The 23,814-nt window shown below is 31.3% G+C and overlaps 1 protein-coding gene and 1 long non-coding RNA gene across 2 annotated transcripts; both read left to right on the top strand.

The window, feature by feature from the left end:
• The first annotated feature begins 5,048 nt into the window (after positions 1 to 5,048).
• LOC108824212 (transcription factor bHLH57) lies at positions 5,049 to 7,307 on the top strand. The gene is made up of 4 exons (XM_018597586.2): positions 5,049 to 5,260; positions 5,629 to 6,066; positions 6,189 to 6,587; positions 6,957 to 7,307. Exons 2-4 carry the CDS (start codon positions 5,635 to 5,637, stop codon positions 7,065 to 7,067), a joined length of 942 nt encoding a protein of 313 aa, XP_018453088.2. The 5' UTR covers positions 5,049 to 5,260; positions 5,629 to 5,634; the 3' UTR covers positions 7,068 to 7,307.
• Positions 7,308 to 9,174: 1,867 nt separating this feature from the next.
• On the top strand, positions 9,175 to 17,323 carry LOC130499615 (uncharacterized). The gene is made up of 3 exons (XR_008938511.1): positions 9,175 to 9,712; positions 16,955 to 17,059; positions 17,167 to 17,323. It is a non-coding gene; the product is annotated as an uncharacterized LOC130499615 (long non-coding RNA).
• Positions 17,324 to 23,814: the final 6,491 nt, after the last annotated feature.

The raw sequence follows: 23,814 nt of genomic DNA, 5'->3' as shown, positions 1-23,814 counted from the left end.
AATATATGACCAAAATACATGTGTCCAATTACATTAAAATATTTTTTCACTCAATTATTGTTTCAAAAGTAGAGTGGAAATGGAATATGAACAAGAAAATATAAAATATTTCATTTATGTATTGACTTTTTATTTTTTGTTCATATTCAGTTTCTTACTTTATTTGTGGAATAAATTATGGAATGGAGTTAGAAATATGTTTATAGACGTGAAATTGTAAAGTCAAATTTTAAAACTTAACTCATTCGATTAAAGAGATAGAGACAACAATATAACTTCTCGGGCAAGAACAACTAATCACCCAAATAACCAAAAACCTTGTCTACGTTTTTTTTTTTTTGCTTAAAACTATAGTCTACGTTATGACCAAATTTAAATATATTTCTACTCTGATACAGGTATTACTTTCGTTTGAAACTATGCTCTATGCATATATTCACAAACAATCTTTGACATATTCAGTTTATATCTCAAAATATTTCTAAATTTATTTTCTCAAAATTTTCAACAGGTATGTGACTTAGTTTTTTTTTTTTGGCTAAAATATGTGACTTAATTAGTTTTATTGGCTGGATAATGTAGTAGACAATTATAAAAAGATTGCACGTCTGTAATTTCTTTATACATCTCCATCTCCTGGTCTATCTTAATAATCTAATAGATAAATGTACAACATTAAGTTAGGTTGCATGTGAATTTTGGACTCGCTTTATAGTACAAAGTCCAAGCTTAAATAAAAACGACTGAAGAAAGGAGAATAACAAATCTACATTTTCGGAGAAGGAAACAAAAAGAAAAAGAAAAGGTAAATTTCTTTTCGGAGGAGAGTACTGTTGTTTGCCCTAGAGACCAAGGCACTGAAATCGAGTTGGTCTTATTAGGACACACTGAACGTTTGGCACCCATTGCCTTGCCCATGTGCATCGTTCGTCCTCTTCTAAAAGGCTATATTCGTCATTTTTATGTCGACATACCAAATTGAGAAACACTTATATATCATCATCCCATTAGGTTTCTGTTCCAGCCCGGTTAAAATAAAAAAAAATGTTAGAGTTGAAGGTTGAACAAAAAAAAATGTTAGAGTTGAAGTAAAAGACATGAAAGTCCTTTTTTCTGGAGAAGTAATTATTTAAAGAAGAAGAAGAAAGAGAGGTTTGGTCTTCTTTTCTGATTCTGAAAAACTGTCTTAATAAGAGTGAGAAGTACTGTTCAAAGAAAGTGTGTCCCTACCAAACGAGAACTGTCTTCACTGCCATCTTCAATAATACTTTACGGGACCCCTCTCCCCCTCGTCCTAGTCCCAACGCACCATCTCATTGCGTACATAGATATGGTATATACGCTTTGTGGATCTAGCCACTTCCTAAAGACATCGCCAATCCGATACTTTATTTCAAGAGGAGCGAAACCTCAAAATAAAAATCTGAGTGTTGATTTTTCCAACCATAGATCCTCAACCTTTTTTATAAATTTATTCATTTGCATTATAGTCTTTGAGAAACAAAAAATAAACAATGATAAAATTTTACAAACAAATATAAAAATACATTTAATATATTATATAATAAAAAATGATATAAATTACATATATAATAAAACAACAAATGTACATACCAATTTTAGAAAATTACATATACAATACTAAATTACTTAAGCATTATTTCCATAATACTTCCATATATGCTCAAGCAACGCATTCCGAGATAATAAATGAGTTTCTTTATTTTTAATTTGTAGATTACGAATAAGAAATTGTTGAAATCGGATATATTCATTAAAGAAAGTACATCCACTAGGAGTAAAAATTACGAGTTGCAGCAATTATGTCTCCAAAATCAGGCTAAAATATTCTTAAAAGAACGAGAACGAGATGATAAAATATTACTAACAAATTTAGACTCCATCGATGTTGATAGACGTGAGTATATGCGATTGGAAAAACGAGAATCATGCAAAAAAGAACTCAAGAGCAGCAACAACCTTCATTTGATCTAAATATTTACCAACCATTATCTTGGAGGATCAGAGTCTGGTTAACCGAGAAATTCTAGTATTTTGAAGCCACTTGTAAAATATGTAACATTTAAATGTTTTGGGTAATTTGATTTAATTTGTGCTAAGTTTGTTTAATGTATTTTATTTTGTGTGAATTTTATTAAAGTAGTTTTCTATTGTATGAACTTTACTTTAATGTTATGTAATATTAATCATGTTTTACTTTATTTTGCTGTATTTAAGTTATTTTAAATTAAGTTTAGCATATGTATTTGTTAAAATAAATAATTACAAGAACCAAAATAAAAATAAAAGATAGTTTTGAGGTTCTGAATATTGAAATCTCAAATTTAAGGTTTCAATGTTCAAAACCTCAAAATTTGAAAATTTAAAGTTGGATTAGAATGACAAAAACCTCAAAATTTAAGCATTTGAAATTGGATTGAAAATGCTCAAATAACAGTTACATACAGAATTCATTAATGATATAAATTTAAGATAGTTTTGAGGTTTTTGTCAATCATAATATTGAAAACAAATTCATCAATCAACCACTCTTCTTCTGAATTCTATATGTTGGTTTCACTCGTGTTACATATTAACCGTATTTATTTCGTGTCGTAAGAAGGGTGGCTGATTGATGAATTTGTGTTTTAATATTATGAATTAGCAAGCAATTTTTTACTGTTTCTGTTTCATATTATAAGATGTTTAATTAAAAAAAGAATTATGAAATTTTACTTTTAAAAAATAATATCATTAATGATAAATTTAAAACAAACTAATCAATCATAGACAAATTAGTAAAATGCTATTGGTTAAAAAAATTTTAATTGTATTAAAAGTAATAAAACATCTTATATTATATTTTGGAGGCAAATATTCCATAAAAGATCTTATATGATTGAAATATAAAGAATCTACAGTATCTTTCTTTTTTTTATGGACTAAAATAGCATCTATATTATTAAAGTTGAAGTACACATTGAGATTGTTTAAAAACTTGTATAGTATTCTTAATGAAATATGTTTGGAAACATGGATAATACTAGAAATTAATATTTGCCTATTTTTAAGTGATTTTTTTTACAGATTTCCATTATATTTCTAATCAATTCTCATCACTTCATATAATATCTTTACTAAATAAATTCACATCACTGATTATAGAACTACAAAATTAAACTTAACTGTTTTCAATATTTTTTATTTTATTTTTTACATTCATTTTCTCACTTTTATAACTATTTCATTAATATATTTTTATTTTGACAGCATTTTACATATTAACTATAATAATTTGACATATTTAAATGAAATTATTTGATTTGTGACAGAAATTCAAAATGGTTAACAATTTTTTTTGTTTATATAGTCAGTTAAACATAGACATTCAGGTACCTTTTCAGCTACGGATTATTTCTTTCAAGTATCAAGTTTTTTGAGTTTTGAAACTAGGTTTCATTTAGGTATTATAAATTTTCATGTGGGATTTCAAATCGGGTCTTACCAAATCAAGATGAATTCAATTTTGATATATAAAAACCTACAAATATCCAAAAACTAATGTATTTAAGGCCGGTTCAGATATGTCTACCAAAAGTAATAATATTAATTGATTCAGTTTAGGTATTTTGAATTCATACCAAACCTAACCAAAAATAACCAAAAATAACCAAAAGTAACCATATTACCTTATTTTGATTCGGGTTCGGTTCTAATGTATATAAACCTAAACATATTTAATTAATTATTCGATTAATTATATTATGAAAAATATAAAATATATAATACAAATAATGAAAAACAAAATATTAATTTATAGAATTTAATTCTTCCTTAAAAGTTCATTAAAAAAATAGTTGTCTTTATTATTGGAGATAGAATTTAATTCTTCCTTAAAAGTTCATTAAAAAAAATCTTAATATTTGATAAAAAAAAATCTTAATATATTTTTTCTTCAAATAACTCAGGGCATCCCTATTAGCGGTTCAAACCCAAAACTCTTACAGATTCCAAAAAAAAAAATTTTAATATTCCTAGACCATGAATCCAATCCGTCTACTGCGAGTGCTTCCGAGTGAACCCATTTCACTAATGTTTGCGGGCCTCACTAACATGTGGCTATCCATGATTGATTCGATTATTATTATTTTTTCTAAATCAAACATAAAAAATCAATATAATAATTTTGGGAATCCGAGTCCCCCGAGTTCGCTAATGTGGATGGTCTTAAATTGAAAAATAAGAAAATTATAATTTTTCAACCATCGATACTCAATGAGTATTTTAACACTAAAATTGAAAAATAAGAAAATTAAAAGAGAGACAAGAAAAAGTATTTATAATGAATACTACTAGATACTACTTGGACATTTATGACACCGCATGTCCATTGTTAATTAGTTCAACTTATCTAAATTAATTAATTTTAACTAAATTAATATTAAAATAATACTATTTTTTTTGGTTAAAACTCATATTTTAAAAAACTTGCCAATAAGGTTGCTCTTAACAATTTGATGATGATATCTTGCAAAAAAAAAAGGCAAACTCTGATTTAATATTTTCACCAGTTTTTATATATAAAGGTAAGCAAATTACCAAAGTTTTTGGTTTTTTCTTCCCGTCAAATGATCTTCTTTTTTTTTAAACACCTCCCGTCAAATGATTCCGTTACTAGATAAATACTAAACTCCTTGTCTTGTTTTGCATGTGAGCAATCGTTGCCTATGTTTACTTCACACATGAACTTCTCTTTTTTTCTTTTTTTTTTATACAAAATATGAACTTTTTTTCAAGAGAGATAGATATATATTGATGAGCGATGGAAATTACGTTTCACAATTGACCGCGTAACAAAAGTAAAAAATCATTATCACCATTTCAAAGAGAGTGACTAAAAATCTAATGAAGACTAGACATCCACGTATGTTTCCCCATGATACATAGATTACTTAATACAAGTAAAAATTACATATATACGTAAATATTCTAAATTAATATACGACAATACAGGATTGTGTATGTGTATCTTAATACATCCACCGAGCCTCTTCTTCTTCTCCCTCATTGTTTTCTCTCCTTTTATATATGTGAAAGCTGCATTTATTAACAACACAATAGAAAGTATAACCCTCGAAAGGAATGTTTTTGGTTGAGAGGAGAGGAGAGAAGACGAAGAAGGAGAAATTGTTAATTTAAAGACCTATCTGAAGCTGCTAAATCCAATAGAGAGACTCTTAAAGCGTCAATTGATTCTCATGTAAGACTCTCTTGTAATTACTTTTGACTTTTTTTTCTAATGAATTCTCATAGCTAGAATCTGTTTTGTGCATTTAGTGTTCTTCTTCCTCTTCCTTTTCAGATGATTTAACACATTCAATGCAAAATGCTTTAAATTCATTGGAACAAAACTTATCTAAATATGCAACTTTCTTATTTCCTCTCTCTGTGACATTCCTTATTTCTTACCACAATTTATTGTTCTATATCCTCGTACCTCCTCTTTGTTCTCTCTTTAAAGAAACCACCAACCAAGCCATTAATATCTTCAAGTATCACTTAAAGTTTGCAGTTATTAAAACGGGTAACCTTAAACTCCGAAAACTAATTTTGTTGTCTTTCTTGAAGCTAATTATGGAGGGGCTAATGAGATTTGGAGGATTTGAAGAACATTTTAGTCAATTTTCAGAAAATGCAATTGACGAGAAGACCCCGTTTCTGCAAATGCTTCAATGCATAGAACCCACTTATAGTACCACAGAACCACATCAGATACTCCAGTCACTTCTCCAGAGCCAAACACTAGAACCAGAGAGCTGTCTCACCCATGAAACCATCAAAAGAGATCCGGGTCAAGAAGAAGACCCTGTTAAGGATCCGAAAACCGAAGATGGAGCAACGGTCAAAGAAAAACGAAAACGAAAAAGGACAAGAGCTCCAAAGAACAAAGATGAAGTTGAGAATCAAAGGATGACTCACATTGCCGTCGAACGTAACCGGAGACGACAAATGAATGAACACTTAAACTCACTTCGGTCTCTTATGCCTCCACCGTTTCTTCAAAGGGTAACAAAAGACTTACATATTTAGAAGATCTAAATATTTAAATAGTTAAAGACTAAAAGATTTATATAAGAACATGAAAAGTTTCCACCATAACATTTGAATCTTTCGATGTTTAATTTTAGGGTGATCAAGCTTCTATCGTGGGAGGAGCTATAGATTATATCAAGGAACTCGAGCAGCTTTTGCAATCACTAGAAGCTGAGAAACAGAGAGAAGGAGCTAGTGAAAACCCTAAAACGGCGTCGTCTTCTTCATCTTCCTCTCGTGCATGCACTAACTCTTCTGTTTCGAGCGTATCTCCGACGTCGGAAGATGGGTTTACGGCGAGATTTGGCGGCGGAGAGACGGCGGAAGTGGAAGCTACGGTGATACAGAACCATGCGAGCTTGAAGGTCCGTTGTAAGAGAGGAAGAGGACAGATCTTGAGAGCTATCATCTCCATTGAAAACCTAAAGCTATCGATTCTGCATCTCACTATCTCTTCTTCCTTTGACTCTGTCTTCTACTCTTTCAATCTCAAGGTAATTAAACAATCTTCAATCATCTCTTAAATCAATAGTTCAATCTTCCTCGTCAAATTTGCAAATTAGGCATTACTATTATTATGATTATTCTTGTTTAGTTAGCGTTTTATCTTGTTTAGAAAGATTAAGGAATCTGCATGCATTTAAAAATATATATATGCGTGCTATTGTACATCATGGCATAAAATAGAGTAGTAAGTATTTTTCTTTGATTTAAAATAATCATGTTTTGTTACATTATAAAATTGACAATTAATAATATATGAACCTTTTATTTTTAATATAGAGTTCATGGTAAAAACTAAAAAGAGCTAATTATTTGAATTTTAGCGAGATAAAATTGTTTTGTTGCCTTTGTGAATGCAGATAGAAGATGGGTGTAAGGTACGATCAGCTGATGAGATAACAACAGCCGTTCATCAGATCTTCGAGCAGATCAATGGTGTAATGATGTGGTCAAATCTCAGTCGAACCTAGTTGACTTCTGACTCTTTTTCTCCCTTGTAGTGTGTGTAGCTTTAGGTTACAAAAAGGAACGTAAAATAAATAATGCCCAAGATTTTTTTTGAGGGTCTTAACCAGTTTTTAAATTCCTTTAGCGTTTAAATCAATTTCAGGGTTGTACAATTGAATTTATGGCCACTTAAAATGTTATTTGCCTGTCATTTTTGTTATTACCTGTAACTGTCAAAATAACTTATGGATATTTTTACGTCATGTAGTAATGTTAAGAATTCGACACCGTATTAAAATGGTTACAGAAATGGAAACATATACAATTATAGCTGAACATCATTACGTAAGAAAAAGTCGTATTCAGTCTACTTCGCATTCTCTTGTTATACTTAAGATTTTATTTCAGTATAATGGTACTTATATCATCCATGCGTCTGACAATTCTACGCTCGATTAAAGGACCACCTATGATATATATATATATATAAATCAAGATTATATATAGCTGTTTATTGTATAATGACACTAGCTTTCCATTTTTTCTTCTTAGAAAACGATGACAAAGGTGGCAGATAACATTTACTATTCCAATGTTTGAAAGTATCATAAAGCGAAGTCTATGGTCAGAGCTACGTCTCATTGACACATCCGTCTCCTAAAACGTAAACTTCAGCCTACATACTCCTACACATTACTTTTTCAGTATTTTAATCATTAATTGAAAATAAAATTTACAGAAGCGGGAAACAATTCAGAAAAATATTAATAAAATGATAAAATAAGTGACTATTAGCCTAAAGATATTGCACAGACAACAAATCAACAATTATACATTATTGAAAACATTCATTGTGTGCAAGACAAGATCAGAAATCAGATGTCAGAATCATCCACTGGCAACAACCCTAGATTTCTTCCAAGTTTTATAGTCAAAGTCAAACCATTGGTAAAGTACGTATAATTTTGATTCGCGCCTCCCCAAAGAGCAGATGTTTGATTTAATTTATATTCAACGTAAATTCACAAACATTATAAAAAGTTTCATGTATATTTTATATGTTTTGTAATTTAAATATAGATGTTTGATAATAATATTTTTTATTTGTATATCATATTATTTTAAAAATTTATAACTTGATACAATTTAATGTAATTGTATATTCATATATTAATATGTTATTTTCTGTTAATTTATTTTAAATTGAAACAACATACTAAAAACTTAAAGTTTTGCATTATTTTCTATGAATTATTATTAGTTTTATAATATTTTTTTTAAAAATTGAACTCTCAAAATTTTTATATTTGACAAAACTGAATAATGTAATATTATATTTAATAATTATTTTATATAATATAATATATATTTCAGTTTGTGTTTTTATTTTTAGCACAAGGAAACAACAATCATTATAACTAATTAATTTAAATTGAGTTTATATGTTGTGGTAATATTTGTAAATAAAAAGAAATATAAAAATACTTAAGTTATTGTAAATGCAATAGATAAATGTATAAATGAAAAGAAGTAATTAATCTGATATCTATGTTTTCAAACAATTCTCATTTATCTTTTTATATTTTTATCCATATTTTCAAACAATACAAAAATACTTAGTTTTAATAATACAGACTAGATTTTGATGCGCGCTTTGAAAGCGCGAATTTTTTCGGTTAATAACAGTGATATGAATTAGTCGAAGTATGCGTTTTTTCGGTTGACTACAATTGCTATGAATTAGTTTATTGGTTTTGATGTATATTATTATGTACACTCTTATGTTATAATAGTATCTTTATATTTTATGTACATTTTATAGTTTTTAATAGTTTTAGCAATGTTTTTTACCTGATTCAAACCCGCGGTCGAATTGATAAATTCAGTGACCCATATATAATTTGATATGGACTAAGTTAAAATTCAATGTGAATAAACTTGATAAAAATTGGTAAAAACTCATCATTAACCCTCCATTTAATATTTTTAACCCGATAAAATCTCATATAAATCTGATGACATTTCTTTGAAACATTGATAATTTATTTAAAATATTTTATAGTTACAGAAAATAAAATTCAGATCAAAACTAATAATATAGTTAATGAGTAGGTGCAATGATTTTTGAGGAAATTTCATGTTTACACTTTCTCTCATACCACAATTCACTTATACTACTAGTACAAGGACATTTTTATAAATACACTTTTCATTAATGATCAAATTACATTACTACCCATCATCTGTTTCTCTTCTCTCACGTGATTCCTCTTCACCTCCTCCGTCGAGTCCAGCATTTCTCTCACACACTATCGGCGACGATGACTCCGGCGACGAGATCGACGACTCCGGCGTGGAATCTGAAATAGAAAAGGAGGAAGGCACGTCTCTTAAACAACCCCCCGCAAGAGGCGTCGCTTAGAGGCAGGTGTCGAAACAAGACTGGGTGAAGGAGAGATGGTGTTTCGGCCTTCTCGGCTTCTCTCTCTCTCGAATCCTTCTCGGCCTTCTCAAGCTTGTCTCCCTCGGTTGATCTCGTCGGCGATCTAGCTCTCGTCGGCGTTCTCCCTGTCTTGATTCCTCTCGTCAGGCTCACCCTTTGGCCTTCTCTCTCTCGATTCCTCTCGTCGGTGGCTCTGCTCTTCTCCGCGTCGTTTCAAATCAAAAGGTAAAGCAGTTGTTTTGTTGTTTACGCATGTCTCAGATTATGATTGATGTTTGTTGTATTAGGAGTAGTTTTATCGTTATGTTTCATGTTCGCTTCTCTTAATATAAACGTGCTTGTTCTCTGCTTATGTTTAATTAAAATTCTGCTTATGTTCATTGTTCTTCTTCTCTTGTGTCATTGTCTCAAAAATGTTCTTGTGTTAAAAATGTTATGCTCATTGTAATTGATGTTGAAGTGGTCTCTGTTTTGATATATCTGATGCTGGTTTTATAGTTTGGTAGGGTCATTTATATCTGATGCTGGTTTTGTAGTTTGGCTACGTTGTTCTTGCACGACCTGAGTTACTGCCTTGAAACTGCTATGGTTAGTTCTAAGAATACCAGTGAATGATCTTATGTTTCATGTTTCCTATGAAACTCGGTACAGAGGTGCTGTGAAATAGTATTTGAATTTTATCATTAGGGAAATATGGATTTGAAGTCTCATCAGTTGATTTTAACTTCATTGATGTGTTTTTTATCCAGATGATTTTAAACTTTTATCATTTGATCTTTATTCTGTCTTGTAGTATTGAGCATGGATGCTATCGACATGTCTTGTTTATTTAGTATATATATCTGATGATGTTGTTCTTTGAATTTTAGTTTTTCAAGTATTGGTATTTAAGGAAAGCTGCTAGGATGGGTGTGAAACAGGCTCTAAGGAGCATCGATGTGTTCCCAAGGCATCTGTTGTATTAGCCTTGTACTACCATTCAAGTGCATCTATTGTCTAACCTGATATTTTAGAGTGAAGTGCTCAGGTACTCTTAATGAGGCAAAAAATGATCTACCATACTCTCATGTGATCTGCTATACTCTTATTTGTTTTCATACTCTTGAAGAATGTGGTTAATATCTAAAATACCCCGACCAATTTAATGAATAAATTAAGAATCTCATAAATTAATTAATCGAAATCGATCCACTCTCATCTCTCTCTCCTCTCCTCCACTCGCCCCTCCCGAGTCGACTCGGAATCGACTCGATAGAATACTCGATACTTCCTTTACTTCGTCATTCCCTCCCTCTTTGTTCTTCCTCGCAATCGAACTCGATCTCGTCGCTTGGATCCTGGATCATCGAGCTATTAATTTCGTTATACAGGGTATGTATCTCACCATAGACGAACTCATAATTGAATGTCGGGAATCAAAGCTGATAACAATTTGGTTTTGAATTGAAGACTCGACTCCAAATTTATAGTTTTAATTGAAAAATTCTTATTCATTTGGGTTTCATGAACTAATGAGGATCGGAAATTGAAAAATTCTTATTCACTTGGGTTTCATGAACTAATCGAGGATCGGAAAGGAATGATTGAATGTTGGGTATTATGATGATTCAATCGAAGATTAGACGTTCTTGCTTGCTTATCAGTAATTGGTTACTGACACAACTCTGTGACATGGTATAACCAAGTATAACGAAGTATAACTTTGATGGTGTAACTGTGTAACCAAGTATAACGTGAATGGTATAACTGAAAAAACAAGTATAACTTTAAGTGGTTAAATGTTTTTATTGTAGACAATGTGTCCATTTTCGACGAACATACACTTTGATTATGATGGACATTATTCTAAGGATGGAGATGATTATGAATGGATTCCAACCGATGCTCGTTTGTATGCTATATCCTTTAATACATCATCGTTGGAGGAGATCACTTATTCGTTGTTGAAAGAGAGGATATGCAGGAAGATCAGAATAGATCCGTTTACGAAGAGGCTCAATTTGGGTTACATTCCATTGGTAGTGGAACCTAAGAGGCAATCGTATATTTTGGATGATGAAGATGTGTTTGTTTATCTAACATCAGTGGATAGAGAGGAAAGGAGAAGTATTTTGCATGTGGAGGACATCGAAGAATTACAAATAGTTCAAATAACCGAGCAACTGTCGAAAGTTGGAGAGAGCTCTTGTAGTAGGAACTATTGTGAGCGTGAGAGCGGATATGGAGAAGAAGAAAATGTGGGAACAGGTTTGGAGGACGATGAACATCCCCACAAGAAACATAAGAAGAGTATGTTGTAAACCTTTCGGTTTCAGTTTTGATGTAAATTAGGTTCTAAATTAAGTTCTAAGCCTTTCACTTTCTGTTTTGATGTTTGCCTTTCACTTTCGGTTTTGGTGTTTTTATCATATGGGAACGTTGTGAGGTGAAATAAATTTTATTTGTGTGTTGTATAACTAAGTGAAACTGGTATAACTACGTTATGTAAACTGAATAACATGATTGTAAATTCTAAAGTTTTTAATTTAATTTTATTAGTCATGGAAGTAGTACGCTTTTAGTTTATTAGTAGTGTTATGTTAATTATGATTTAATAAGAATTATTAAAATTATTAAAATTCCATCTCATTGTTTGTAGCAATCGTATAGGAAATACAATGTGTTGTCATAGCTTTATCGCTGAAACTGACCGAGTTAGATTTAATAACTCTATGGCACGAAATCAAGTTTATATGTACGTGATCGTATGGGAAATAAACTTAGGAAACATAATTGCATGGGTATAACCACAAAATCATTAATTTAAGTAGAGTATAACTAAGATAAACAGAAATAATTAAAAAGTGCAACTTTGACGCTTTCTGTAAAACTGAGTACTTGGTGAAACTTACAACATAAAAAACCCTGGGATTAATTTTCCCGCTCAGCTTTTCGAATTTCTAATTTCCCTCTTTCCAATTTACTAAAACCCCAGAATCGTTCAATCGAAGTATTAAACACCCTTTTTTTAGGTTTTCCCCATTTGCTATCTACATTTTCTCTTTCTTCCCTAAATCTCCCTCCTCTCTCTCCTCGACCTCACTCCCTCCCCTCCCAAAAACCTAGATGTCCGCCGCTTCATCATCCACGACCGGTGGTCGGAGACGGGTACGAACTCCGGGGATACCTAGTAGGTGTTGGTGCGGGGTGGGCGTCACCGAGCTCATCTCCAGAAGCTCGGCAAACCCATATCGCCGGTATTATCGGTGTCTCTCTGCGGCTTCACATAGGATATATCCGTTTGTTGTTTACATATGGAACGCTTATGAATCACGCTTACTCGTTTTGAAAAAAATTCATGTAGCTCGAGAACGACAATCATGTCTTCAAATGGGTTGACGAAGCCTTCACCGATGAGATACAGCAGCTGGACTACCAAGTTCGAATACTCGAAGAAGAAGTTCAGAGTCTCAAAGCAACAATAAGGAACGAAGGAGATATCCGCGAAGGTCCCAAAAAGATGCCCATGATAAAGATATCAGGAGGTTGTGTTTTTCTTACCATCGTTTTAGTTCTAGGAATTATGATGTACAAAAAGTAATTGAAATTCCTAAGAGAATTCCAATTCCTAGAACTTACTGTTATTGCTAAGCTATGTTTTTTTAAGTTATGCGAAGTTGAACAATCGTTGTTTGATCTATCGAAAAAGTAACTGTTATTGCTAAGCTATGTTTTTCTAAGTTATGCGAAGTTGAAAAACCATGGGGTTTGATCTATCGAAAAAGTGTCTATTATTTTTAGTATGTTAGACAATTGAGAAAGTGAAACTAACACAATATCTGACCTATTTATACGAAAAAGTCGAACAGAGGATTAAGTTAAGCCAGAAGTTGGAACAAGGGATTAAGTGAAACCAAAAGTTGAAACAAGTGAGATTGAGTGAAACCAAAAGTTCAAACGATTAAGTGAAACAAGTTGAAACAACGAGATTTTCACAAGACCATAACAGTGAGAACAACACGATTTACACAAGACCTTCAATCCCATATTTTTGAACATAAGGGTCGCTGTTTAGTAGAGACTGCCTGAAGTCCTCAACCTCGGTCAAACGCGGATTGAACCTGAAGTCTGAAAGCCCACCTTCGGTCTCAAGCCATAGATCAGGAGGATCAAATAAATCTGTATTAATGTAAATGATTTTAGTAAACGTTTTAGTCCACTATCATATTCAAAACTAGCCACAGAAACTACACTTACTCCAACACTTGCAGACCTTCCACATCTTAAGGGCCACAATCACCTGTCCACCTTCCACATTTTCAAGACCATCCCGGAAGGCATAGGCCTGCTTGCCAGTTGCCATACATTTAATCTGGCTGTCACTATTCAGAATAAAGAAAACGTGTGTCAATTACAATATAAATAAATTTTGCTTGGATCATATGTTACTTTCTACTTACATGTTGTCCCTTATGTAAAAAATCATCGTTGGTCTTGCAGGGTCATCGAAACGGGCTTCCGTATTGAAGACCACTCCAATTGTATCTACCATATAAGTGTAACTCAACTAAATCAGTTCGTTTCACTTAGTTTCACTTACATCTACAGAGTCATACAAAGTTCTGAAACTAAATATGTGACTATATGTGAATATATTTATTTTAGCAGCATTCATACCTATGGGATAGTTTCGTTCCCTGTAGGACATGTGAGGGATTGCATGGATGTTCTTGAAGTCCATGAAAAGCCGATTGTTCAGAGGATCGATCATGCGGACTTGTGTGAGTCGCGAAGCAGTTAGTCTGAACCGAGAGTTAGTTGCATTGAAACCTACATAGGAACGTTCAACTCCTACCCGAAAGATTTCCACCCATTCTCCCTCCTTGTTTTCGAGGCCTCTAAAACTTTCATAATCCCCATAAACGGTCATCTCCATCTTGCACCCCTACATAAATAAATTACAAGGATCAAGTTAAATGATGATGAAAAACTTGAGAGATGATGAAAAACTTGAGAGATGATTAAAAAACACTTACATCTTCATCTGCTAGGACATAGGAATAGAAAGGCATAACCCTGTTGGCAACCGAGGAACAGAGAGGGTAGACCATGTGTACTTTGACTCTGAAACGCCAAGCCTTGACGTCGGGATTATAAGAAGCCTCGGAATTCTGGGAAAGCTTATTGTAGTAGTCTGTCATCTTGTTTGTAGGGATGAGATAATTTCACTCAGAGATGAAAGAAGAGAAGATATAACTCGGATATGAGATGAAATGAGAGAATTTGCAGAGTTGGAGTTTAACTAAATGCAATGGTGATGATGAAGATGTGTAGTTTAACTAACTCGGTGTAGTGTTGTGACGTTTCACGTTTGGTTTCAATGCAAGTGTAGTGTAGAGTCGCGAGTGTAATGATTATTATTAGAGATTTTTTCAATCGATTAATTACTTCATTAATTACTCTCTTCTCTGTCCATCAATACCATTAATTACTGGATTTTTCTCAACCATTTTTATGATCTCTTTTATTGCTTGCTCAGTAAATAATTCATAATCCTACCAAAAAAAGTAAATAATCCATAATATTATATTTATTTTCAAAATATAAAACAATATAATACCTAATTTTTTTAATTTTTACATAGTTCCATATATTTACACTATAAATTCAATATAATTTTACTTAGTTTCATAAATTTAGACAATTAATATCAGTTAGTTTCACTTAAACTGTCAGAAGCGTGTGTGAGAAGTCGTGTAGCATTGCAAATATCAAGGGTCACGACGCTATGGTCATAAATCAGGTCATAAATCATGAAATGACAGATTTTTCTCAAACTAAATATTTCAATTATTATTTCTTATACTGTTTGTTATCATTAAATAATCCACTCCGTATAATTAATTTTCGATTCTGCTTCTATCTAGAGTTTTGCAAAATATAAAACAATAGAATATCAAAATTTGTTAATTCTTACATAGTTCTATATAACTACACTAAATTTTTCTTAGTTTCATAAATTTAGACAATCATAAATCACTTAGTTTCACTAAATTTTTCCTTGACATACGACTGTTCTTATTCCCTGTACTTGCAGTGAGAAGTCGTGTCTTAAGCCGTCTATCAAATCACACCCTTAAGTGGGATAGTAAATGCAATCTTATCTCTATTATAAATAACACGTAAATCTTTCCATTTACTCGATTAAACGAATATCTCTCAAGTTTTTCATCATCCTTGTACTCTATGTCGAACTTCAACTTGGAATCTGTCCCTCCTTCAATCCTCCATAAGATTCTCTCAAAGGTAGCAACAAACCACATCCGGGACTTCGGTAGTGCTAGAATTGCTTTCTCCGGGTTCAATCAAATAGGCAGAGACGACTACTTCTACCAATCTGCTAATCTCATTGGCTTTAATGATTGGATTGATGAGGTTGAATTGCATGATCCAGACTGATCTACCCTCAGGCCATTGGGGTTACGACAAACCTCAAGAGTTTATGTCACTACTTGAAAGAATAAAGAATCCCATCTTCTCAAATGTTTGCTGGTGCTCCGCAATAGAAGAACCGGTGTTTGTAGTCTCCTATAATGGATCAATAACACAGTGGAAGTGTGATCGTTGTTTCTGGCAATGTGAAGTTTGGGACTTCTGCAATGAAATTCACTTGACAGCTGCCAACTGGCCAATTGAAGATTAGTTGTGGTGCTTATTTCTCGAGTTTATGGCATGTAATTTTATCTACTTTCACTATGTTTGACTTAATGTAATGTCTCTAGTTTCAATCCTCTAGTTTCTCTCTATAAACTAATCTTTGTATATTTTAACTTCAATATATCATTAACAAATTAACTACATTTCTACTTTTATTTTAACAAATAAACTTCACTAGCCATTTGGAGATTAGTTTTATCAACTTTTACAACATTTCTACTTTTTACAACATTTCTACTTTTATTAAATATGTACAACATTTCTAAGTTTGGTCAAAATCTATTTATATCATATAAACTATTTTTTAAATTCAAAATTCAATAAATATATCAATAACAACAACTCTGTCCAAAAAATAACATAATAAAACATTTGAAATCTAAAAGTGCGATTTAGTTAAATTTAGTTCAACTTAGTATTATATACAGAATATTGTTGATGATTTATTACGATGTACAGTTTCACCAATATTTACAATCACACCAATTCTTACAAAGATTTTGAAAGTTATAGAGAAAGATATCTGAATTTCATAGATCGGGTCTGGATGGTCCGCGAAATGGACCTGGTTGGGTTGTAATTATGCAAGTTTCTGTTGGCCATGTGGTCTTTTAATAAATTTTCGTATTTAAATAAAGAATTATTTAATTCTAAATCTGGGCAGTTTCGGGCAGGAGTATCTCAGCTCTTTTTTTTCGGGCAGGAGTACCTGAGCGTTTGATTCGATATTTTAACTAACGTTCCTGTTATACTTTTCTCTCTCTCATTCAGACAATCTTGAAGATCCCGGGTTTCACTGATAACGTTGTCACTCATATTCTATCTGGACTAGGAGCCGGATTCTTTGATGTCTGCATTGGTTCCCCTGCTGACGTGGTATGATATCTATCTACACATGACGTTAAACCCATGAGTTTGTTCCTAGATGCTTCCTAATTTTCTTCTTGAATCTTGTTGTGTGTCACAGGTTAAGTCAAGAATAGGTTAAGTCAAGAATGATGGGAGATCAGATTGTTAAATTATTTATAATGGTGTACATATAATTTATAAATATTTATAAAGTCACTATAAATGATTCTTAGTCTTTATAAGGCTTTATATATTACAAATGTTATTGTAAAAGGTTTATAAAAACGTTATGAAAGCTTATATTCAATTTATAAGGGATATTACAAGAGTTGTATAGGTTTATAAATCAACTAAAAGAGTCTATAACCATTTAGAAACCCTTATAAAACAATTTATAATGGTTTGTATAGTAATTTATAAGGGTTTATAAGGGTATGTAAATAATTTATAGGGGTTTATAAAAATAATTTATAAAGTTTATACACCATTATAAAGGATAATAAGACAATTTATAAGGCTCTGTAAAATTATTTGTAAGAGTCTATAAACCATTTATAATGGCATATAAAACAAGTTATAAAATCTATAAATGTTTATAAGAAAGTTATGAAAGTTTATAAATAATTTATAAGGGGATACTATTAATAAGGGTTTATATAAGGTATGTAAATAATTTATAAGAGTTTATAAAAATAATTTATAAAGTTTATACACCATTATAAAGGATTATAAAACAATTTACAAAGGTATGTAAAATAATTTGTAAGAGTCTATAAACTATTTATAAAGGCATATAAAACAAGTTATAAAATCTATAAAACAACTATAAATGTTTATAAGAAAGTTATGAAAGTATATAAATAATTTATAAGGGGTATGTATATTATTAATAACGGCTTATATAGGTGTATAAACCAATTATAAGGTATCTATATTATTTATAAGAATATATAACCATTCATAAATTCTTATATAGCACATCTGAAGTACACTTATTCATGTTTACGCTATTAAGATGTCCATTTTCAAAAGTATCTAAATTTTAAGGAAACAATAGACAATTATATCCTTTAATTTATTTATACTCATAGTGAGAGACGAGATCTCGTCGACGAGTTTTAAACCGCAGCCATGGGTGGACTACATCATCTTTGCCGGTAGACTACGTATGTCGGATCAAAAATAGCTTGATCATATTCGACCTTCTATAAAGTTTATAAACGCATATAAATATTTATATAACTATTTATAAAGGGTTATAAAACCATTTATAATTTTTATAAGAGCTTATAAAACCTTGTATCAACCATCTATAAAGTTTATAAAACAAATATAAACATTTATATAACTATTTATAAAGGTTTATAAAATTATTTCAAAGGGTTTAATAACTATTTACAAGAACTTATAAGCTACATTTATTTATAAGTGTTTATAAATTAATTTACAAGGTTATAAATCTATTTTTAAGAGTTTATAAATTTATTTATAAGGGTTTATTCCAAAGATTATAAGAATTTTATAACCCAGTTTATAAGAGTTTATAAATCAGTTAGAAGAGTTTATAGATCATTTATAAATTCTAATATCATTGTACGTAACATTTGGGGTTTGATAATATTATTAGAAACTCTTTCTCTTAGCTTATGGTAAAGATGACATCTTCAGAAAGTAGGGAAACAAGTTTTGTATGATTACAAAATAAAGAAGCAATCTTATGAAAATCTTAACATTTTTTACACTCAATATAGAAAAGACCAATCCAATCATGGGACACTGATGTGTCTGGAAAGCAACAGAAATCAAATGTTGATGTTTCACCGAGACGATGACAACAAGACACAACAATTAAACTTCTCAACTCAAAGATAAAGTAGTATTCTTGAATTGAAGGGAAACTTCAGAGCTGGGACTTGTCAAGGCTGTCAAAGTAAGGGTGACTGAGTGTAGCAAACCAACCAGAATATGCTATTCTCCAAGTCAAAGGCTATCAATATCTTACCACTACAACTGCATCTACGGAAAACAAAGATGCAATATAAAACAGGAAGACTTACCAGTGCCCTGAGAAGCAGCACCATTGAGCACCATCTTAGGCCTGAAATGGCTCACAGCTGGATTAACAGTAGTAACTTCACTATTAATACACTTATTAGCCACAGAAACATTCTTTCCTGCAGAAACAAATGGCAAAGAATCATTAACGATGCTTGAAGACAAATCTCGATGGTTTGTCATAAAAGCGTACATTATGCACATACCAAGACCTGGAGATGCAACACTATTGCTTGGCCGTGACAAGTGAGATACCAAAAACTGTTTTGCTTCTTCCATCAGCAGAATTTTTTTTCCACCAAAAACATGATCAAAAGCCCACAAAAGAAAAAAAAATCACATCCTTTCAAGAATCTAAACAAAGTTGTAACCTTTCTTTTGCCAAGAGACACCTTCTCAGAGATAGAGAGATCTTAGGAGCTCTGAATCCTAAACTCTGGTCTTTACAATTCAAAACCAGATCTCCAATCACACCTCTAACACCATCGCCACATCCACATCCATTGAGAGAAACCCTAGATTGGGTTTTAAAATTTTGAAAAGGAGCTTCCTTTTTTGTTGGAGTTATTGAGCAGTTAGAAGCCAAGTCAAGATCCAACAAAAAAACATCTGCCTACTAAGTGGAGGTTCGAGTTCTGACCTTTGAAATGGGACAGATGAAATATGGGGGAGGCTCGTTGGAAACAGACCACTGCGACAAGGATGAAGGCGAATGTGATGATGACTCACCCTTCTCCAGGTATAGATCTATCAAAAGCTCTTTAGTTTTTTTGATAGCTTCGTCTCTCTCTTTCTCGACCAACTCTAACCGACGATTGCCCATATAAAGTTGTTCTTCGAGTTCCTTTTGGACTCTCTTCATGTCTTTGATTTCTGCTCTCGCTCTCCTCCTCCGCTTCTCTGTTCAGGTATAGATTCAAAAGAACTAAACTGAGAGAACTTACTAATTTCCATGACTATCGCTCAGTCCTGCTCGGAGTTTCGTTGAGTTTGTCGAAAATTGCCAAATTCGCCGAGAGATCGCCGAGTTCACCGAGATCACAGAATTTTCCGGAGATCGTCGAGTTCGCCGGAGTTCCCCGAGCTTCTCAATATAATCTCGAGATCTGGAAGAGAAATAGAACCAGGTTAAACTAATGAATTAAGGGTATAATAGTCTTTAACCTATTAATATTTTAAGGGTAAAATTGATTAGTGTAAATATGAAAAGTGGTACCTTGAAAGTGGTATTATTGACAATTTCTCATGATTATATTTTTTTAAGTAAATTTCTAGGAAGATCCTGTTTTAATAATATATCGATGAAAATAAGTTTAAATGATCTAATATAATTCAAGAAAATATATCATAAAAGATATGTTGAAGCTTTAAAAAAAATACTTAATGTATCGTGCATATATTGAAATATTTATTTATTCATATGATTGGGCACTATCATATGTGAACAATGTATGGTTCATTAGATTACGGTCAACAATTATCCTATGCTTTTTGTTCATGTTGTTGTTCTATGTTTTCTCCAACGATTATGACTAATAAGGTCAACATTTTTTTTTTTATACGTGGGTGACGAATTAGGGTAGGTTTTAATAACTCGGAATTTAATTATGATATAGTTGTAACATTAAAGAAAGTTGTTGTCGATATAAGTTAGATAAGGATCCCACAATATTTGTGACCAAAATCTATCAACTGAAAAAAAATTCATATATAACGGAGTGTATATTTTGATTAAAACAATATAAAATAAGACATATTTAATTTTTAATGAATAGGTCCAACAAACCTATAAGTAGGACTCCTCCTCATATTGGATAATTAGCGAATGGTGTACTATTTTTTTGGGCTCTACAGAAAAATCATAAAAAGGATGGTTAAAGCCCGATGAAGCTCCAGATAGAGGCCCATTTAACCCTAGCTTAGATGAGCTGAACGTTCTTCATCGCACGTGAAAGTTACATTTTTAACGAGCGCGTGTATTTTATATTTTTAGACGCGTGCTTAGGGTTGGACAAAAGAACCAGATCCGAAAAACCAAACCGAATCTGATCCAAAAAAATAATATCGAATCTGAACTAAAATTGATTAAATATTCGAATGGATTCAAAATTTTGGTATTTAGAGAACCGAAACCGAACCAGACCCAAACCCAAGTATTTCGGCTACCCGATATATTCGAATTAGATTTATATACCTATATATTCATTATTTTTAGATTTAATGTGTATTAAAAATTCAAAATATATAATATACTTTTTTGTTATCCAAAATACTTGAAAATATATACAAATACTCAAAAGTATATGTCTAAAATAAGTAGAGTATACTTAAAATCCACACCATCAATACTTAAAATATCTATTATTTCTCTATCCAAATATTCAAACCAAACAACCTTATATGTTAATTTTATTTATTTTGACATATGTTATTCAAATTTAAATGCAATATATTTATTTTTATAGATTTTGAGAAATTTAAAGTATGTAATGAATTTTAAAAATTTTAAAATAATTTAAATGAGTTTTCCGAACCTGGACCGAACCCGCAAAGATCCGAACCAAAATTTAGAAATACCCGAATGAAACTGAAATTTTTGACCCCAAATAGACCCGAACCGAGTCCGAATAGATACCTGAACACCCATCTTTACGCGTACTGTTTTCTATTTTAGTGCTTTGCACGAGAATTTTTCATTTCTTTTTAATAAAATAAAATTTTATTTTCCTTTATTTATAATTAATAGGTGTAACAAAAATCACTTCTTTATATTGATAGTAAGAGAAAAAGTAATTTCAGGTAGCAAAATAAATGAGAAAAGAAAAGGGAAGATGGCTATTTTATTCTCCAAAGAATTACTCCCCAATTAATAGTTAACTTAGTGAAATTGGGAAGAAATAGTCAACTATTAACTAGTGGATGAAAAAATAAATGATTTCAAATACTTGGAGAATAAAATGCTCATTTCCCAAAAAAGGTGATTAAAAATGTAGAAACAAATTAAAGCTTCGAGGGTTCATGTTCAGAGAGGGTCGGTGGGACATAATTTAATTTCTAGAACCATAAGAGCTACAAGATAATATATGTTTGCTCTTGTCATAAGAGACTTATATTATTTAGTATGTGACACATGCAACATCCAGGGGCGGATCTAGTTGTATACAAGGTAGGGCATGTGCCCCATACTTACTTTATAAATTTTTGTTTGTAACATAATTTGAGTATATGAATCTAGTATATTTGGTTAAATCAGGTCAATGGTGCCACAATCTTTCACGTTTGACCATATTTTTCATCCATCTTTTATCTTATTTATTTTGTTGTTGTCAAATTTAGTATTCTTTCTTTGTCAAAGATCTAATTTCATATTTTGACTCTTCTCTTGAATTTAATTAAATTAGATATATATGTCTAATTTGTTCAGTTTTGTACTGTAAATATCAAATTTTAATTTTCAATTACTTATTTACATGGCTGTCTCAAACTATTTATAAACCCTGTTCAAAAAATATTAATGGTATATTTAATGATGTAATAGAATAATTTAAAAGTTTATAGTTTTATTTATATATATCTGACATTTTTTTTTGAAATTATCAGCTCCAAATTTAGTATTATGTCTAAAAATTTAAAATTTTATATCATAACTTATATATTTATCTCAAAAAATTTTAATATTTTTTTAATTTTTCAATTCGGACCCTGTTCGACCGCTCCACTTACACGTGCCGTTAGACGGCCCTGCTTATTTAGTACTCCTTCTATTTCTAGAAGATAAATATTTTCTGCTTTATACCTATTAAAAAAAAGAATTCTGATGATAAATAAACTATTTTATTTGATTAACTATTCAGTGATACAACTAATTTTTCAAGAGTTTATAATTTGCTAGTAATTTACTCATATAAAATGTACTGAGAACTTAATATATATATATATAACCGTTCTAACTTTTGTAAACATATTTTTTAAAAACTAGTTAATATTTAATTAGTTAAAATATTTACCTGTAAGAATATAATATTTTATAATAATACATAATACTGTCAAATAATTAGTTTTAAATAAATTATATATTTGTGCCCCATATAAAATTTAGTCATTTGGGCCAATATACCCAATCCATGAAGAAATTGGGAAACTACCACATTGCAACGAAAACTACTTGGGCCCATACCATTTCGCATACGATTTCTCCAAAATACTCCTAGAGTCTGCAGAGTCGAGGCAAAAACGTTGACAGGTCTGGATTCGGCGTGACCTTGAGAAGAACAAACAACAGATACTATTCTGACCTATTTAGGGCTATCATCCGCCAAAAATGGTATGGGTTTTTGTTTCTTTTTTCGTTCTGCAGATTACCAACGGAAATAAGGATTGTCTGCCGGAGATCTCCCTGGGTCGTCTAATGACTGGATTTAGCGGTGACCCCCAAGTTCTTAAGAATCTTGTTGGTCTATTTAATGGAGTTTGGGAGAAACATAAATTTAAAGCAGACTTGATAGAGAGAAAACGAAACCTGTTAGAGAAATAGTTGTGCGGTTGCGAAGATTCTTTAACAGTAGTCGTTATCCCTTCTGTTTGAGGTAATTTTCTTCCCCTTACGTTACTGAGCATTAAATTTCTTACTTGTTAGCGTGATTGAATGAGTAGTAGTTCGGTAGGATTTAATAACATTTATCCTAATCTTTATGATAATTTCATCACTGTAACAAAATTTATTGATG

This window comes from Raphanus sativus, chromosome 9, assembly GCF_000801105.2.
Source record: "Raphanus sativus cultivar WK10039 chromosome 9, ASM80110v3, whole genome shotgun sequence".
NCBI classification, from domain to species: Eukaryota; Viridiplantae; Streptophyta; class Magnoliopsida; order Brassicales; family Brassicaceae; genus Raphanus; species Raphanus sativus.
Note: the sequence above shows the minus strand (reverse complement) of the source record. Positions and strands in the feature narration are given on the sequence as shown.